Here is an 18,968-nt window from a genome sequence, read left to right as displayed (position 1 = left end):
GTTGGATTATTACTGATTCCAGAACTACAATGAGGCTTCTTGGGTGAGTTGGCTGAATTTTATGATTGCTGGCTTGCTAGTTTGAGGCGCCCATTGTGCCTGCTGTTGTGATTGTATCCCAAAAGTGTTTTGATCAATAAATAGATGAGATTCTAAGCTTTCCAATGATGTATGGTATGGTAGTGAATAAATAGTGCTGGGACTATTTTGAGTGGCGGATTAATCCTTATTTGGTGCTCTAGTGACTATTTGGGGCTACAGGACGGAGTATGTGGGACTGCAAAACAAAAACTAAAGGTGTGTATTCATGGTAAGAAAGGAACATGTCACCCAGTGCAACAGTGTGGCTCACTGATGTGTTCTTAATGTTTTTGGACAACAATGGAGCTCTACGGCACAGAGGGATTAGATATATCAGGCTTTGATACACACACGATTGTTGTATTCTTGTTAGTAGATACATTCATTGTTGGTTTGAGTCTTTTCAGTGGGTTTGTTGGCAAATAGAATCATATAGAATATCACCAAAGCTGTGAACAGAAAGTGTACAAAACAAAAAATAAAGAAAAAGAACACTATGCTTCACAAAATATCAGTTTAAGGATCTTTGAGTCTCTGCAATAACTTGAATAATTTGCTGTTGCAAAATGTTGAATTAGGCACATGCCTGACTTGCCTGGCCTTGCAAACAAACACATAATTAAACCACTTAAATGGCAGAGACACTGATTTTTGGTCATTTTGGTTATACGGCACTCCCTCACTCCCTGCACAAACCTGTCGTCTAGTAAGTCAGAGAACAACTTGTTCAAAGCAAGAACAGCAAAATCTAGATTTAATTTGTTCTGTTTTCCCTCGTTCAGGACACATCCTTCTTCTGTCCTGCTGAACCTTTATCAGATAATTCATCAAGGTTGAATCACTGACAGTGCTCAGTAGTCACACTTCAGGAGAATAAAAGCTTAGTCACAAGCTTGCATACGGCCATGAGTCATTTTCATCCTGTCGAGGCATGAGTTTTCTACACCAGTCACCCAGGTACTGTACATTAGTAACAAAGGGTTCATTTGTGAAAATAAGACAAGGTGGATCATGTTCTAAAGATCAAGTTTCAGCAGCACGTTTACGTAATTCATAGTAACGTAGTCTCCTTCTTTTACATGGATTAGCTTGTCAGATTTTTCTTGTTGTTACTGATGATTTTTCAGGATAGGTTGAGCGTCGCTGCATGAATGTCAACATGTCCTCTTTGATTGAAACTACATGGCCGAAAGTATGTGGACACTTTACACTCAGCTCAATGTTGCATATTTTATTCCCAAAACCAGGAACATGATCTACTGCGATAACTCTTCTGGTTTCAGTCTTTTCACCAGATTTTGGAAACTGGCTGCAGGGATTTGCTCCCATTCACTGGTGTGAAAGGACACCAGCACTGGTCTGCACAAATCCCTGACCTCACCCCCTCCAACATCTTTGGGATAAACTGGAACGAGCCAGACCTGATCACCCAACATCCAACTGGGAAAACCATTTATTTACTGAGCTGCCTTTTTGCATGGGGGCGTTGCCATGTAGAAACAGTTAAGTGACAAACAAACTTTTTCATAAAAAGTAGTTTTTAGTCTTAAATATCATTGTTTGCTGAAAGATTAAGATTTCCCTTTAATGGTCAAACCCAAACCATGAAAAACAGAGACAAGTACACAAATATGTTTACAGGGTTGTCCACATACCTTTGGCCATATAATGTCTTTTCTGAAGCTCCTAGGTCAAATCTTTTCATTTGTTTTTTCAGTTTCATTCAATTGCTTTTGACATTTTTATTGTATAATTTTAATTGTTTAACTACCCTAATTTGTGTAATCAGTTCACTTATTTTGTGATTTATGTCTGGTTAGTTATGTCTTAAAGTGATACATTTTATTTAATCCTGTGACCCATGGAGGACTTTTGAAAGCTAATAGAGAGAATAGTTCAGTAGCTTTTCTACATGAATTTTAGAAAAATAACTCTTTTCAACCAAACACATTCCAATCCTGCTTGTATGCATGAGTAAATGAATATCAAATACACCTGTTTTGCACAAAAAGAGCTTTTAATGTGACACTCTCCGGCTGTTTAAACACCTCCATTGTGTGATGTCTCTCTATTAACACAACTTGTCCTCTTTGCCCATAATCCTTTGGTATACTGGCCTTTAGGGTGTGGACAAACACCAGAGCTACCTGGAGATTATATAAAGAGGACAGGACTTGTAGCAACTTGCAGTGGAGGAGCTAATGCTGCGCTAATTTGCCTGAACCTCAAAGTCCGCACCAGGTGACTCAGTTACACCTGTCAAACATGCATGCCCACATACCTGAGGGGGCATAACTATCACAACTATTTTAGTTTTTTCTCCACAACTGCACAACCTCTTGAAAGCTGCATGAGTGAGTTTGTGAGTGACCTCTGAAGGAGTTCCTAATTATGAAGTTTCATTTTCAGCTTTGCCCTCTGTGCAACACGCCCAGGTTCTGCATGGCTTGGTCTGCTCAGACTTGCAACAGTGCAATAGGATATATCAACCATTGTTCAATCTTCTCCATTCCACTGGAAACCATTGTAATTATTACTGCCGATTGTTTTGCATGTAATGTATTGTTGTATTAGTAGACAATGTTTCTGCTCATTAACTCTTAATTACCTGTTTTGGGATCCACGTCAAAGTATGTGCGATGGGATTCGAGCATCTGGAAAGAAAGCTTCCCCTCCGAGGAAATGTCCACGTCTGTGGCGGACACCTGAACAACGGACTTGACTTTGTCCACGTTCTCCTGGACAGAAGCGAAATACACTGGCTGAGAAAGTTCTGGAGCATTATCGTTAATGTCCAGGACCTCCAGGAAGACGTGAGTCCAGGAGATCAGAGGCTCCGTCCCCAGATCAGTGACGTAGACAGAAAGCCAGTAGTGAGGCATCATCTCACGGTCCAACGTCTCTGTTGTACGAATCACACCTAAAACACATGAAAGGGTGCGGAATTAGGATTAAATGTTTTATCTGAACAACACACCAGTATTAACTTGTTTAAACCTGCAGCTGTGCCTCAGGAATGAATTGGTTGAATCAATTTTATACTTAATAACTGTAACAACCCTGGACAAAATATCAATCACTATGACTTTCATCTAGTTTAAGGGTCCTGTTTGCATTTGAAAAAGTCTGGATTGATGCCCAAAGGCTCAGCAACATGGGTGACACATTTGTGTTGCCAAAACTCAAATTCTTATGGTATAGAAGAAGCTGGATAACAGACTAATTATGGTATTCCAGATGTCTAAAAGCAAGGGTAATATACTTTTCTACACATAGTTGGCTTCATAACCCTAACCCTAACCCACCCTGAGGCGAGGAGATACAAAACCAGCAACAAAGGAAAATATTCAGCATGGTTCCATTATGACAGCAAGCTCTATTTTCTATGATTTTATCTGAGCCCTAAGTACAGCACCAGGCTGACTGAATGCACTACGATATGTTGAGAGGTTGCAGGGTATCTGCAAAGGATACAGTATGCTGATGGAAAAAGAGAAAAACTGCCCACCCCAGGGGAAATATCAAGTTGTCCAACATGCACGTCTCATCTTATCGTAAGGAAAACTACATGAGGAAATGTATTTATGATATCTGAACATCTAACTTCATCTGCTGAGGAGGATTGTATAGTACAATCACAAGCTCAGGGAGAGCTACTAATAGTCCTTTAGACAATTAAAGGTATGCTCTGTAACTGTTTAAATTAAGAAATCACTCAATCAAATACAAAAGACTGAATTAGTCTGAAGTATTGTTCCTAATAGGCTACTTTATAAATTGCATGCTGTAAGCATGTAAGTTTAAAAACAGCACTATTTCTTCATCGAGACCAGTAACGTCCTGAAGTCTCCACTGGCTGCTGGACAATACATAATAAATCCATTTAAGGATGTTTGTCACCTTTTTAAAATACAAAACTAATACAACAAAACAACAAATCTGTCTTCTTTTTCTACTTATATTAGTTCTATTAGTCACTCATGTAAGGCAAACAGGAACAACAATTTGAGTCAAACTAGATTTATTCTACACTAAAGGATTCAAACTAGATGTTTTTAAATGAAGAGTCTTAGTGTAAATCAAGATGAAAAAAATTATTTCCTCTTCCCCCCTTATTACCAACTGTACAACCACTAAAACTTAAATCAGCAAAACCACAGTATTTCTTACCTTTTTCCTCATCAATGGTGAACACTCCAAGACCAGAGCCTTCATGGATGTGGTACCTGACGACTCCATCTCTGCCCAGATCCTTGTCTGAAGCCGTAAGCATGACCACTGATGTCCCCACTGCTGCATCCTCCATCACTCCGGCTTCATACACAAACTCTGAGAACACAGGCCTGTGGAGGTTCTCGTTGACGTCCAGAACCTGAATCTCTACAAAGCAGGAGGAAGAGAGGGAGCGAGGGAGGCCGTGATCGACAGCACGGACTGTGAGGTTATAAATTGGCCTCCTCTCAAAGTCCAGCTCCCTCTCGAGGGTCAAAGCGCCTGTGGAGGAGTCGAGATTAAAGATCCCACCTTCTGTATTCTTGAGGTTGTAGGTGACGAGGCCTCCGCTCCCCAGATCTAAGTCAACACTCTCAACCCAGACAAGGAGGGTGCCCACAGGTACATCCTCTGGAACTTTTATTTTGTAAACTTTGGGCACAAACTTGGGTGGGTTGTCATTTATGTCTTGCAAAATCACCACAAGGTCAATCATGGAGAACAACTGAGGGCCGTGTTTAGCTTGGTCTCTGGCTTTGATCCAAAGGTCATGTCTAGGTGAGGTTTCTCGATCCAAACGACCCGTCACTGTCACCTCACCAGTCAGTTCATCAACTCTGAACATGTCAGTAGATGTCAGCAGGGAATATTGAACATTACCGCTCGTATCCACATCAAGATCTATTGCACGGGCTGTAAAAATAATGGAGTCAACTTCTGTGTTTTCAGGCACATGTATCACATAGCTGGGCTGATCAAAAACAGGAGGATTGTCGTTGATATCCATGACATTCACTGCAACGAACTTCCATGCAGATGTTTGTGGTGTTCCCAAATCATAAACAGTGATGTTCAAGATGTAGAACTCTTTGCTTTCTCTATCCAATGGGCAAACTAACTGAAGGTCACCAGAGAAAGTGTCAATGGAGAAACAGCCATCCTCATTCCCACTTGATATAGCATACACTAGTTTACTATTAAACCCAGTGTCAGAGTCTGTTGCCTTGAATTGAACAATGGTGGAATTCAGTGGATGGTCCTCAATGAGGTCAATTGAGCTTGAAAGGCTCAAATTAAACTTGGGAGAATGTCGGTTAATGATGTGAATATCAGAGAATGTGTCTTCTTCTTGATTTGTTAAAATGGGTTTGATCGACTCGATAAGTTTATCAGTCAGCTGTTTGAAAATGCCTGTTTCCTGACAGTGGACTGTTGCATCATCACCTCTGTTTGTGACAGTTATCCTGACAACTGAAGCTTCAGAGTGATGTTTGCCATCAGTGGCTACAACTCTCAAAGTAAATGAACCTGCCCGCAGGGGAATCGGTTGCTTAAGGGTGATGGCTCCTGACGTAGAATCAATACCAAAAACTTGAAGCTCATTTCCTGACTCGATGACATACCTCAGCTGCTGCAGCTCATCTAAATCAATGGCTGACAGCTCAGCGATCGCATGCCCCACAGGTAAATCTAAAGGTACAGTGGTGTTGCAGCCCACCCTCTCAAACAGAGGGATGTTATCATTGACATTGTTCAGGGTAATTGTCACGGGGCATTCGCTGACCTGACTGAAGGGGCTGCCGCTGTCTGAGGCCCAAACTCTGAGGTGATAGCGCCGTTTCATCAGCTCATAGTCCAAGTGTTCCGAGGTTGAGATGACACCTGTGAATGGGTCTATTGTAAAAGGTAAGGGACCCGAGTTTGCAATAGTGTAAGTCACAAAGCCGTTTTTTCCTTTATCTTTGTCTGTGGCTGCTACTTTCAAAACACTACTGCCAACAGGGGTGTTTTCATCCAGTGTGGCCTGGTAGGAGGTGAGGGTGAATTGTGGGCTGTTGTCATTTTCGTCCGTTACCTCAACCACTATGTGAGTCTCAGCTTCACCATGATTGGCCACTACATCAAACTCATAACGATTCTTTATCTCATAGTCAAATTTCTCCGTTGTTATGATAATTCCTGTTTTGGGATTTATGTTGAATTTAGTGCTATCCCGATTATTTTTGATACTAAAGGTAACATTATATGGTACTGAGGTGACAGACACCTTAACTACATGGGTTTTAGGGGGTGAAAACTCACTGAGTGTGACAATGTAGGTGTCTTCAAAAAATGCCAATGGGCTATAATGATAGGCCGGAACATGGATTTGTGTAATTGGAGAGAGTAAACTTGGGAAGCTCCTGTCTTTAGCTTGAAGGGACAGATTCAGCCCAAAAGGAGTTTGAGACCAGATAATCCTCTTTGTAGAGATCACTTGGAAGTCACTGCCCTGCGCACCTAAGGGGATTATCTCAAAACACTGGTGGGGATCCCCTCCAACAATATTAAGAGATTCCACTGGCTTAACCCCTGCCTCCACATGGACATTGATAGTTATTTTGCCATCTGTAGAGACTGTGGGTTTGGGGAGAGGTGTGATAACTGGTGACCCCATGGACATCTTCTGTACGTTTACTGTAACCCTGGCCACATTACCAAATTTCTGTACACCAGATATCTTCTTTGTCCTGTCCTCAGCTAAAACAGTAAGGTCGTATCTCTCTGTGCGGGTGTGATTGAGCTTCTTGACGAGGCTAACTGTGCCTGTGAAAGGGTCAACAACAAAAGGATGAGCTCTGCTGGTGAAAGAGTAATAAAACTCAGCGTTGCTACCAATGTCGGCGTCTGTGGCACTAACCCTGATCACACTTGACTTAAGTTGAGTGTCCTCCTTGATGGCCACGTTGTACGAGGCAGGATAGAAAAGAGGTTTTAGGTCATTGGTGTCAAGCACCTGGACAAACACCTTTGTCTTTGCCTGGAAGTCAAAAGTGCTTTCGGTTGCCTCTACAGTGAGAGTGTAAGTGTCTCTGACTTCCCTGTTGAGGAGCGCTGAGTTACTGCTGCGTGTTTTGATCCTGAGGAAGCAGAAATCCCCAACTTTAACTGATTCTGCTTGGAAAAGGCCATCGTCATCACCTGAGACGACATTATATGTGATTTCCCAGAACAGATCTGTCACTTCAATGCCCATCTTCACTGGTGTCTCAATGTACGTCCGCGGGGCAGAGTTCTCATTGATGGTGGCATTGTAGAGATGGTGCGTAAACCTCAAGGGTGAGCTGTCTTTTCCTTTTCCAATACCCCCCTGACACCTCGGCACGTGCAGGAGCACTGCTGCTAAAGTGAGGAAAGTAGTTCCAAAAGCTGCCATCTTTAGTATCTCCATGAAGATCCTCAGACCTGTGAAAGGGGAAGAGGAAAAATACAAATACATGTCACATGATTTACTATAAATCATGAATAGAAGAATCCTTTATAGAAAATAACTAGTATCCTTGAATAAATAGTATTGTCTGTATTGCATTTTATATCTGTATAGAACAGTAATACACTCATTACTCTTGTACCTACACTATTTTGTAAATAGACCAATCATTTCCCTAAGGTCCACAAATAATTCAAAATGGACACAGAATACACAATGACACAACAGCAGAGGGTAGGCCTGTGGCGCGGTATCTGACTCCTGTCCCAACTTGCCTTGACCAAAAAAAACAAAAGAAGGCAGCACATTGTTTCAGGACCAGAAAGCCTCCAAGCCTTTTTAGACAGGTGGTAGCCAAAACAATTCCTCATAATTATCCCTTTGGTGACCAAACACTAGCAAAAAGTGCTCATTGAAATTATTACTTCAAGCATTTGTCATCACAGAGCTATGAGGAGGGATTTGTAGTTTGATGACTCAGTAGATAACAGTGGGTGGTTCAGTCCTGATCCGAATGCAAACGGCTGCATGTGTACTGTAGGTCTGCAGTGGTGACTGCTGTATGTGCATCAGACATCCCTGGAGGCATGAACCATCAAATTGCTGCTTCCATTATCAACAAAGGGTTCAGGCTACCACACTGTTGCAATTACAATATCTCTTTACGAAGGAGACTTGGCAAAATGGCAGCATTAATTGTTAAAAATGCACTGAGACCAATTCAGGTCACTAACTGTGCACTAAAGTGGAAGCGTCACAGATGAAAACCACAGCCCTGATCATTTTAAAAACTTTTAAAAAATAAAATTTATATCACTCATAAAGCATTTATTGTGTCCATTTTTTAATTCTTTTCTTTAGAAGTTTTTTTTATAGGTTATTTCAAACCTGCATAAAATGTTGTGATTGGATGGACTGGACCTGGAAGATTTGAAGTGAAGACATTACATTAAAATCTACCCATTAAAACAAATTTGATTTATCAGTTTGCTACAAATATTACTACAAATTAAATTTAGTCTCACTTTCAGTTTCCCTCAGAGCAGATTCAATGGTGACAACATTGTCTCATTATATTCCAAGGATCCTCCTTTTAACATAATCTACAACTTAATCCATATTTTTCATACTTTAGTGTCGAAGCTCTCATGACATAACTGATGCTATCAAAATCCCTAGAATCATTACTTTGATTTCAACTCGGGATTTAGCTTTCCCTGACTAAGCTAACTGTTTACCTGTGGGCAGATACAGCTTGTCGATCCTTTTCGACTGATAGCGAAAAGAACAAGGAGGGGAGTGATGTGTGAGCTGTGGGAAAAATATGTGTGTATGCAAGACTGGCAGTTTGCACCTTGTACTTACACAGTGATTTTAATTTAAAAAAAAAGCACTAAACAAGACCTAACACTTAATTCTTTATAGGAAAATGTTTCAGCGCCATTTTAACTCCATTCACAAATCAAGGGACATAGTGCATGTGATTCTGTGTCATCAGTGTCTCCACATCAAACCATTTACAAGCAATTTCAACCCCATTAGGATAGGTATGACTGCAAATGAGTAACCCATGGAAGGGGAGAAAAAAATGAGCATATAAACTGCAAGAAGGCCTTAATTCAGCTTTGATACTTGCTTTAGGGTACACCCCTTGTATGTGGATTCCAAGCTTTTTAATGTAAACCAAAAGCCCAAAATACATGAGAAAACGTGAGGCCAGTTGATGTACTTGATGAGATATCACAAGACCCAGAACTGACAGCAGTAGGAACTGGAGGGCAGCAACACTTTGCCCTTCACTGCCAATCTGACAGCTCATCCAGAGCTAAAAGCAACCTGCACTGAACAATCTGGAGGGCAGAAATGTCGCTCCCTGAGATCTGTGATGAAAAGATCTTTGTCATGCTTTTTTTCTGTTCACTCCTCTGCAAAAATAGGCTTGTTCAGGTGTTATGAAAGAAAATTTCAACCATTTGACCCAATTGTTAGGCCATTTGATTCCTGTTATCTAAATAAATGTGAGTACACAAAGGGGAAAGCCAAAAGATCCTTTCATATCGTGCCACATAGATATGAATACCAGCGTCATACATTATCTCACAATTTATATGGGTTTAGGAAGACAGCTCTATCCGTGTATATGGTGTGCCTCCAGGTAGACTGGCGCTGGGGGGTTCAGTGGAGGGTGACAGGTATGTGGGATTTTATCTCCAGTCAAGGTACTTGGTGACATATAATCAGATTACTACAGTCTGGGTCACTATTTGGGTTGGTATCCTTTTCGCCTGTGAGGCTGCATTAAAATAAAATAATAAGAAAAAGAATAAATAAAATAGATTTAGCATAATTTAGTCTAGGGGCTGGGTCCTATTTTAAGTCAGGGAAACTTTGCATGCAGTACTTGAGAGGTTTTATTTGGTTTAAAATATCAATAGAGATACCTCATAGATTGCAGGTCTCACTGCATGAATGCATATAGAAGTGGACTATTTATATTGTGTGTCTGGTTTCTAAATTAGAATATGTGTACATACACCACATTTCACATTGATCTCAGTCTCAAAGATATGGATCTACAGGATTGGCATAATGAGGTATAACGTAATCCTCAGTGTAATAATTACAGGTCTAAGCTTGATTTTGTCTTTGAAAAATACTTTAGTATGTTTATCCCTGTGGACAGAACAAATCTGTCTTGAGGAGGGATTTAGCAGTGCAATCCAGGTTCTTCTTAAAAAGTAAATTCAGCTAAAATGAAGGAAAACATATTTGTCTTGGTACATAAGTATACAAAACAGCGTCATTAGGAAAATCTTTCGGTGGTTTAGGTGAAATGACTAAACCGGTGTTCTCTTTTAATAATAGGCTATTCTCAATCTTCCTCAACATAGAAACACAGGCGTCTTATTTCAGCACATAGGTCTATTGGAGTTGTGACTGCAGTGTCCAATCTGCCCTCAGTCCAACATGAGAGGATGAAGAAAAAGTATTCCTGTGCCAAGGGCAAGAAACCACGACACTGCTGGAAACAGCTCTTGGTGAGAAGTGGGTTTTATGCTGAATCACATTTCTTTTAGACCCGTAAGTAAGAAAGAGCAGTTTTTAGCGTTACCATAAATTAATTACATATCTAATTTTATTTATCTTTTCAAGGAACTGATTCATCATAATCGGATCTTCCCAGCCACTGTTGAACAACAGACCTCTCATTTGGCCAGTAGTAGGTTGGTGCATCCTCTCAATTGTTTAATACCTGGATATGATTAGGTTTTTATGATGAACCTATTCAGATATCTGCTGTATCCCATACACTGTTAAGTCAAGTAAGCACAGTGCAAGACACAAACTATACCTAAAACATATTACTAATAGTAATAGAAGTAATACAGTATGTATTAAAAATGGATCTACCATCAAAACAGGAAGAAATATAATACGAAAACATTTGTCTTATTGAAAGAAATTAGAGATGACCCAGACCCTGTGTAATTTGCTCTGGGTTAGGATATAGAGCATCGAACACATCATAACTCAAAAGAAATGCACCATTGTTTGCTTATGTAGTGTTTCTTCAGCAGTAACCAGAGGAGGAAGATTTAAGGGGGAGATGAGGATGGATCACACACTGATTGAAAACACAGAAATATAATGAATTCTATTCGAATCTAATGGACGCTGCGGCAGACATGCAATGAATCCCACAAATCAACATTACTTGCCTCATCATCTCACTCGTTAATAGTCATACTCATCTCATACACTGCATACAGATGTAGATATTGTGGAGGTGTATTACATGTTGGACTTGGAATTTTCTACTAAACTGAGCACTAAGTCTGACCAAACAGAACTGTACAGTATTGATTTTCTTTTCCTAAACTGAAAAGTTGTCAGTCACTTACAAAATATAACACTGCTCTGAATTGTTGCCACTTGCGGAAAAGCTTTTTAGGATTCTGCTGGAAAACTGACATCTATCTTGGAGTTCCTCTAGAGTCGTTAAACTCGCCTGAATCTGAAATTGAGACAGAAAGGAAACGTTCATGTTTTCATCCAAACATCCAGTGCTGCAAGGCAGAAACCTCAGGCCATTACTGCTGCTGCTGAGGTCAGCTCATACATGCAGATAGATACACACCATCTCACTTACACCCACATCATCACACACAGTCTTGCACCTCCCTCCCGGTGTGCGTTCCAGGTAGAAACCTGCAGCCACATGTTCAGCTGCAGCTTCCTGGATCACATTTCACCATCACCCCTATGGCTCCCAGTGCTGCCAGAGAACAGTATCTGCAGCTTTTTTCACGGTTTGTCACAAAAATATCATTATATGCTTTTTCTTTTCTAAACGTTTTCTTAACTAATGTTTAAAATACTTTTATCCATATTATTATTATTAATGACTTACTGTTCATTGAATCTGTACTATTAGGGTGGGCTCATAATTGATGCAAGAGGTTAATAATAGTCCTACCATAGGTATCTATGACATAGATTTTAATTTATAGTTCAATGTTGAACATCACCCATTGTTGGCACCACTGCAATCATTGCTATCAATTATCCTATAATTACATCCCCCACAGTAATATTGTTTACATTCTGTCATTTATGATATGCATATAGAGTGACAGAAAACTGGAGTTACAGAGAGATCACGTCTCATTTCTGAAGTAGAGAATGCTGTCTTGCGATTGCTGTCTACATTGATTCTTTCACAGTGCCACAGGGTATGATCAGGGTGAGCAGAAGGTTTGCTAGCCGTGTACTCATGAAAAGAAGGAAGGACAGTATTGTGGCTTATTGTGTCAACTTGCTTCAATTACTATTAACACTACTGTCTAATAGATCCATTAGATTAGCCTTAAAGGTCCAATAAGTAAATAAGGAAATAATGGTTAGTTTCTTGGCTTTATTATCTTACAGTCACCATCCATCAGTCCTACGTGCAAATCCCTTTAAACCACATGGTGCACTTCACTCAATGTAAAGGTAGTCACTCATTTCCTGTGTGATGTCTATTGCAACACAGACAAGTTGAATCATGGATCCATATAGCTGCCAATCTGGCTTTGTTAACCCCCTGGGCATTTTATAATGGGAGGGCAGGGACTGTTTGATCTGAGAGAGCCAACGGCAGGCCCCATCAGGCCCGGTGGCATACACGTAATTATCTCCATATATGTTGGTACAAAGGTTCTTTACCAGTAAACTGTAAAATGGTAATGGTAGAAAGTGGTCTTATGAGGGATTTAAAAGATTTCAGGGTTTTCCTTTTATCAGGGAAAACTACACGGCATTATTCCTCCTCCTACTCTGTCTCCGACTGTATTCAACCCATCAACCTGTTTCCTGGGTTTTGTGAAGTGATTACACCCCCATTCTCCAAAAAGAAAGGAAAGACGAGGAAGCTGCCGGGATTCTGCTGAAATGTAATATCTAAGGTGCTGTTCTGGATGTGGGCGTTTCAAAGGAATCACAGAAAACCAGACAGACCAACGTACCTTTCTGTAAATGAAAGTACAGGTTTATTTATCCGTAAAACGTTTTTGGACATTACAGGTCTTTGCAACTATTTGTAACTTGAGCAGCAGACATTGGCTTTGTCCTATTCCCCTACCCTTAACACTACAGTTTAACCCCCACAAGTTAGGATTCATAAAAAGATTAATGATTGGTTTGCAACACACTATAGTGTAGTTGTAAGCAGATTTAAAGACATGTTAATGTATTTGTCAACCTGGAATGTGTCATAACTGGCATGAACAGATAATTAATTATTGACAATGACAGTTATATGTCAGTATATGATTATACACAAAAATATACCTATACATACCTAATATTGCCCAATTTCTGCCAACAGATTCTCCTAAATGTAACAAACTGGACCTTTAAGTGTTTAATTGTTACTTGTGTCAATGTAAATGCTAAATGAGGTTAAAGTGCTGCCCTTTAAGTTCATTGAACCATCACAACTGTCCTGGCCCAGTCGCAATGGTGCCAACACGTTTTCCTCTACATGAAACTAAATTTACTTTCAGACTCTTATTTGCATAATTACCAAGTTCAATTTCCTCCCTATCTATAAAAAACAACATCCATGGTCTGTACTTTGGTACAATCTAACAGGGTAATGAGTCTGTGCTGTAGTATTAGGCAATGATGGATGGGGAGGCTCTACCCGCTGTCAGTCTATTAAGTTCCCACTGTATTATGGTGAAAAAAGCACACCCCGAATTTGCTGACTACAAAGCACCAGTGCTGTTTTGCTATTCCTTTAAGATTCACAGAATGAAGTAACCCGAAAATGTCAAATTTGACAATTAAGTGCGAAAAAAGGTGTTTCAGCAGCTGCTCCATCAGCGATCTACATTATATTGTAGAATAGATAAAGGAGGTTAAAGTTTTTAGAAGGTTTTACAATCAAAGTCGTAACAACTAGCATTTTTTTTCAACAGCAACATTGGTGGCAAAAGCAAACAAAATTATCCATGTACTATTAAATTCTCTATTTTCCTGCATAACCTTTCAATTTTTAGGATTTGAAACGCATAGCTAAACTAGCTAGGGCTTTTTTATTCTGTGTATAATGGCTGCACAGTTTTACAGCCAACAACAATGATAAATAAAAATGTCCACATATTTTTTTTTTGTCAAGGCCACAGGGAGCAATGTGTGGTTCCAGGGCCGCAGGTCGCCTACCCCCACCCGGACACTAATGTTACTGATGTCAGACACAAACATGCAGGCCAACCAACAAAGACTGCAGAACTAAATATTAAATAAATAATTTTCAGCCAATTCTGGTTGGGCGTTTTGGATATCGAGGGTTTTCTGCAGCCTTGCTACAACAGAGACGCTGCTCTCCACTGTTCACAGCACAGTGAAGCCCTCCACTTTCCCCATTACTTCAGAGCACACACACCAACTTCTGTTTTTTAAAGAACAACCAGTGATGGATGTCTGTAAATTATACTTTCATTTATAGAATATAAGATGCTTCCAAATTGATGCGTTCTCGAAAACTGTTTTACTGAGGCTTCATATTTTTTGGATGTCAGCGGGGTGGCTCTTTATGTCAGACAAGGCAGGGTTCTCCCACTATAAAGGCTGCAAGAAACCCTGTATAAATGTATACAAGGAAGGGACTGTCTATGATTTTTTTTTTTACAACAAACTCGAAATAGCTGATTGCTAGTGAGCGTTGCCAGACCACCATGAGACAAATGAAAGCTAGAGGCGGGGATTGACGTTCAAATAAGAGTGGAAAACATTCACTTTTGCAGCCTCGCTCCCTGACACATCTTCCTGCATCCAGATACCAATTAAATTAGGCACTGGAGAGTCAGGGGGGTCAGAGGTAGGACTGGATAAGCCTGGATGAGCCCCCATCAGTCCCCTCTCCCCGCTCTGACTTGTTCTCATATGTGGAAACTGCCTCCTAGCACTCTGCTCTCATTTTATTACTTCTTCCTGCAGGAGCGCTCAATGACTCTGACACTTGACCTCTGTACAGCACCCTCCAGCCTGAGGTGGAATCCATTCTTCTCCTCTGATTCATGTATTAGCGTTGGACTACATTATTAATGGGACATGATTACTACATTTTATACAACATTAGTACAAGAATTATTGGTTTGAGTTTTTGTCGTGATCTGTAAAAGCCCACTTTATACACAGAACTCTTTGATTCCAAGCCTAATCTTACAATGAAATCTTCCATAAAAGCATTGGTTAAATTAAACAAAAGTTTTAATTTCTTTCAAAATTCCATCTGCAGGAACTCTCACAGCTAACGCCTTTGCAGAAGTGTAATTTCAGATCAGACTTCCTGGATTTCGTATGGGTGGGGTTACGATGCTAACCCTTGTCTGGAAAGGTCCAGGGGTTGGGAAGGGCGCGGCCTCCAACCTAACCTCTCTCACACCCACAGCATGAAGCCGGGACGTGGAGGCCTTTAACTGGAGCTGAGTGGTTATATTGGGATGAGCTGAGAGCAGCTCTGGTCTGGAGGTACTTAACCCTGTCAGGACCACAGAGTACTCTGGTGAAAATCTGAGAAAAAGGCTGAGAGTAATAATAATAATATAATAATAATATAATAAAAAAAATAAAACTTATAGTATACAGCCTCACACAGAATAATGTTTGGGGTTTGACGGTAAACTTTGACTCTTAATGTCAGCAAAAATTTAGATGCTCCACATTGCTGATATATGATGTATGCCCCATCACTATACAATAAGCCAGAGCATTGGAAATATTCATTAAAATCAGTTATATTATGATATTTCATTTCTTCTGGAAAATCATAAAAGATACTTCTTTGTGATGTTTTTGCCTAATCCAGCCAATAACCCTGGTACTGCATCATATTGTAGTAAAATCCATAAATAAATACAATATTGCCATATAGTACCACTCATTGATTTGGTCACAATCATACAACCAAAGATATTCAAAGGATGCATACCTTGGTGTACGACAAAATATATCTATCTGTCTATTTTATATATAATTATATGCTCTGCTTTGCTACAATGCAAAATTATATTTTATGTTATGTAGCATTACTTACATTACTGGAGTTTTTTACAATAATACATTGCACATTGCATCAATGTGGGGAACTATAAAAATAAATAAATATAAAAATATTTTATTTTAATTCTTGAATAATAAAAATATTGACTGAGCTCTGCCAACTAAAGCTTTTTGTCTCAGTGAAGCAGTTCACCCCACCCCCAATTCCCACAACTTTTATGTGTCGCTGTTAAGCAAAGACTCTAGTCAAGCTCTAAGCTCTAGTCTACAATCACAGAACATTTTACTGTCACAGCATCTGTAAAAGTTGTTGTGGTTCAGTACTGTGGGCAGACATAAAAATTCAGAGTGAAGTCATGGAAATGTTCTGGGGATGAGATTTAAATGACAATAAAACTGCATTTGGATGTGATAGTATTTGTTACACCTCTTTACATTAATCTTGGGTTGTAAAAGTAGAGCATTAAAAAAAAGTAGCCCACCACTTCAATAACATATCCAGCCAGATTATACATTTACACCCTTGCAATATTATTTTATACTATATGTTCTCTATTATACAGTCCTGTACAATATTACAGCCTGTTTTGCTGTTTTTTTCTGGGCTTTTCCTCTCAGATATGCGGACTGCAGGGTTAGGTCATGTCATGGGTGGAAGGTTGAGTGAAGGGGTTGGGGGTGTCCTTTCAAGTCAAAACTGCCCCTCCACACACACACACACACACACACACACAAACCTATTCACACACACCCACACCCACACCCAAAGGTTCACTCAGGCCCCCACAGAGCAAATACTATAATTACAGGGAGGGTCTGAAATGCCTAATCAGTATTCGCTGTTATCAAGCTCGGCCTGTCAGTCATCCAGATGGTCTGACGGTTCGTTTGGACCTGACTGTACGGGGTGATTGATGGAGGGGGTAGATAGGTGTTTGTGTCTTTTAGGGAGGGGGTAGATAGGTGTTTATGTCTTTTAGGGGCTGCATAGGTGTGTGCTGGTTTGGATTAAGCTTACTTAGCTTTCAGTTTTTCCCCCTCATATAACATTCTTTTTCATGGTGTTATCTAGTTTTCAGTCTTTTTTGGCTAATTTTATAACTTCCCTCTGTGGTTTTCTGCTGCTTACACTCAATCAGACAATAAAACAATCAGTCGGCCAGTTGAAGAGGCCAACAGCCTAATTGCATGAGGGTAATATCTATATATCTTTTACGGCGGGCTGTTCCAGCCATCCTTCCAGCAAAGTCTAGACTTTATCTCAACCACTCAAAACAGCCATGTTATCTGCACTGTCATTAATGAGGCTCAGCTTTTGCCAAATTGCCCATCAGATGGTTTAAAAAGCTCTCAGTCCAGACTCAATGGTTTGCACGTGCTTGACGGTTACATTTCTGCAGAAATCCTATTTTCCTTAAAACTTCACTTCTTAAAATAAACCAAACTAACCTAATCACCTAATCCGACTATAACAAATTAAACTTCCTTATCAGGGATATGGCATGTCTCCAGGGTGGTAAAAACCAATTATGTGCCTATATACCTTTAAATTAAAGCATCGAATGAAAGTAACATCTAAACACAACACAGCCTCAAGCAACTTTCAGGTCAAATGAGATTCAGGAGAATGAGTGAGAAGTTTTCTTTTCACACAGTTTACAAAACAGCTGCCTGTGTGCCGCTTTCCATTATGGACTTTCACCTTTGAATAAATGAACTGGTCAGTGCTGTAAGGTTATCTTGACACCCATCCATCACAAATGCCATCTTCCATTTCACAGTACACACTGAGCGAATTGACAGAACTCAGTGGACACACACAAAAATCAGCTCCAGACCTGACAGTCATTTGAAAGAGAAACAAAAGCTCATAATTTCCTTTCCTGTCATTGCATTGCAAAAGATCTGGGTACATAATCATCATTGTTGCAAAAAACATGATTGAGCAATTTCATTCCACACAGAGGAAATCAGCTCCAGGAGAAATAACATAAGAGAAGGGAGGGACTCTTTGACCAAAGACTTCAAACGTCAAGAGCTCAGCTGCATGCGTTGACATGTGCTTCTACTGCTCCTCTTTACCTCCCCTCCCATGCCGACGCTCCAAACTAAAACTGTCAGAAATGAAAGCTTACAAATCCATTATGAAACTCTAATAACAACTCACACACACAGCCACACACTCACACACTCTCTTTTTCTCACAAACATAGTAAATTGCTTTATTGATTATATTTAAAATCTCTTTTGCAACAGTTGTTGCTCAAAACACATTATAAAGCACCATGGGAAGCCCATATGCACACTGTTGGTGCATAATTAAAACTAGAACATGATATATGAAGCAGAATGTGCAAAAACTTAATTATTTTCCAGCATTTGTCTGATTTATGCAATGCAAGAAAAGTTCTTCTGAGGTACTTCTGCTCTGTTTATACACACTACTACACAGTGTTTAGTAATATTGGGATACTAAATAGTGGTGATATTCTCCACAATAAACAGCAGTGTGAAGTGAAGTGAAGCAGCATGCATGGTAAGCGACAAGGAAAACATACCTCAGGGCCAATTAGGTGACTCTTCCTGGAATATCTCTGCCTCTTTTCTCCCCTCAAACTTGAAGAACTTTAAAAATCCTTCGGCAGGCCGGCAACAACCGGTATACTCCCATAGTGGTCTGATGTAAAGTCCATGAAAACATACAAATAAAAGCACACATACGGAGTTGTGGGAGTGTGTTTCGACTGACGCTTACTTCAGTGCCTTCAAAGGCTCTGAACCAAAGTGCTGCTGAGACATCTCAACAACACTCTCAGGAGTCCCATCTCCACCCACTTCTCACACTGTCCCTCCTCCCTCTGTGACACACACACAC

At 40.1% G+C, this 18,968-nt stretch overlaps 1 protein-coding gene and 1 long non-coding RNA gene across 3 annotated transcripts in view; one reads left to right on the top strand and one right to left on the bottom strand.

Annotated features, from left to right (window-relative positions):
• Positions 1-18,858, bottom strand: part of fat2 (FAT atypical cadherin 2) — a 103,071-nt gene extending 84,213 nt beyond the window's left edge. The window contains exons 1-3 of one of the 2 annotated variants that reach the window (XM_035668969.1): positions 18,652-18,858; positions 4,252-7,518; positions 2,690-3,001 (exon numbers count right to left, since the gene is read on the bottom strand). In XM_035668969.1, coding sequence (XP_035524862.1) covers positions 2,690-3,001; positions 4,252-7,504 — 3,565 coding nt within the window. In that variant the 5' untranslated portion in view covers positions 7,505-7,518; positions 18,652-18,858. Of the gene's footprint in view, positions 1-2,689; positions 3,002-4,251; positions 7,519-18,651 lie in introns of those variants that run through there. The other variant, XM_035668970.1, reaches the window with a different exon arrangement.
• Positions 1-18,968, top strand: part of LOC118333375 — a 598,798-nt gene that overhangs the window by 499,958 nt on the left and 79,872 nt on the right. The window lies entirely within an intron of this gene.

This window comes from Morone saxatilis, unplaced genomic scaffold (assembly GCF_004916995.1).
Source record: "Morone saxatilis isolate NCDOM2014 unplaced genomic scaffold, NCSU_SB_2.0 Contig22, whole genome shotgun sequence".
In the NCBI taxonomy this organism is placed as follows: domain Eukaryota; kingdom Metazoa; phylum Chordata; class Actinopteri; family Moronidae; genus Morone; species Morone saxatilis.
This window is presented reverse-complemented; position numbering and strand designations above follow the sequence as displayed.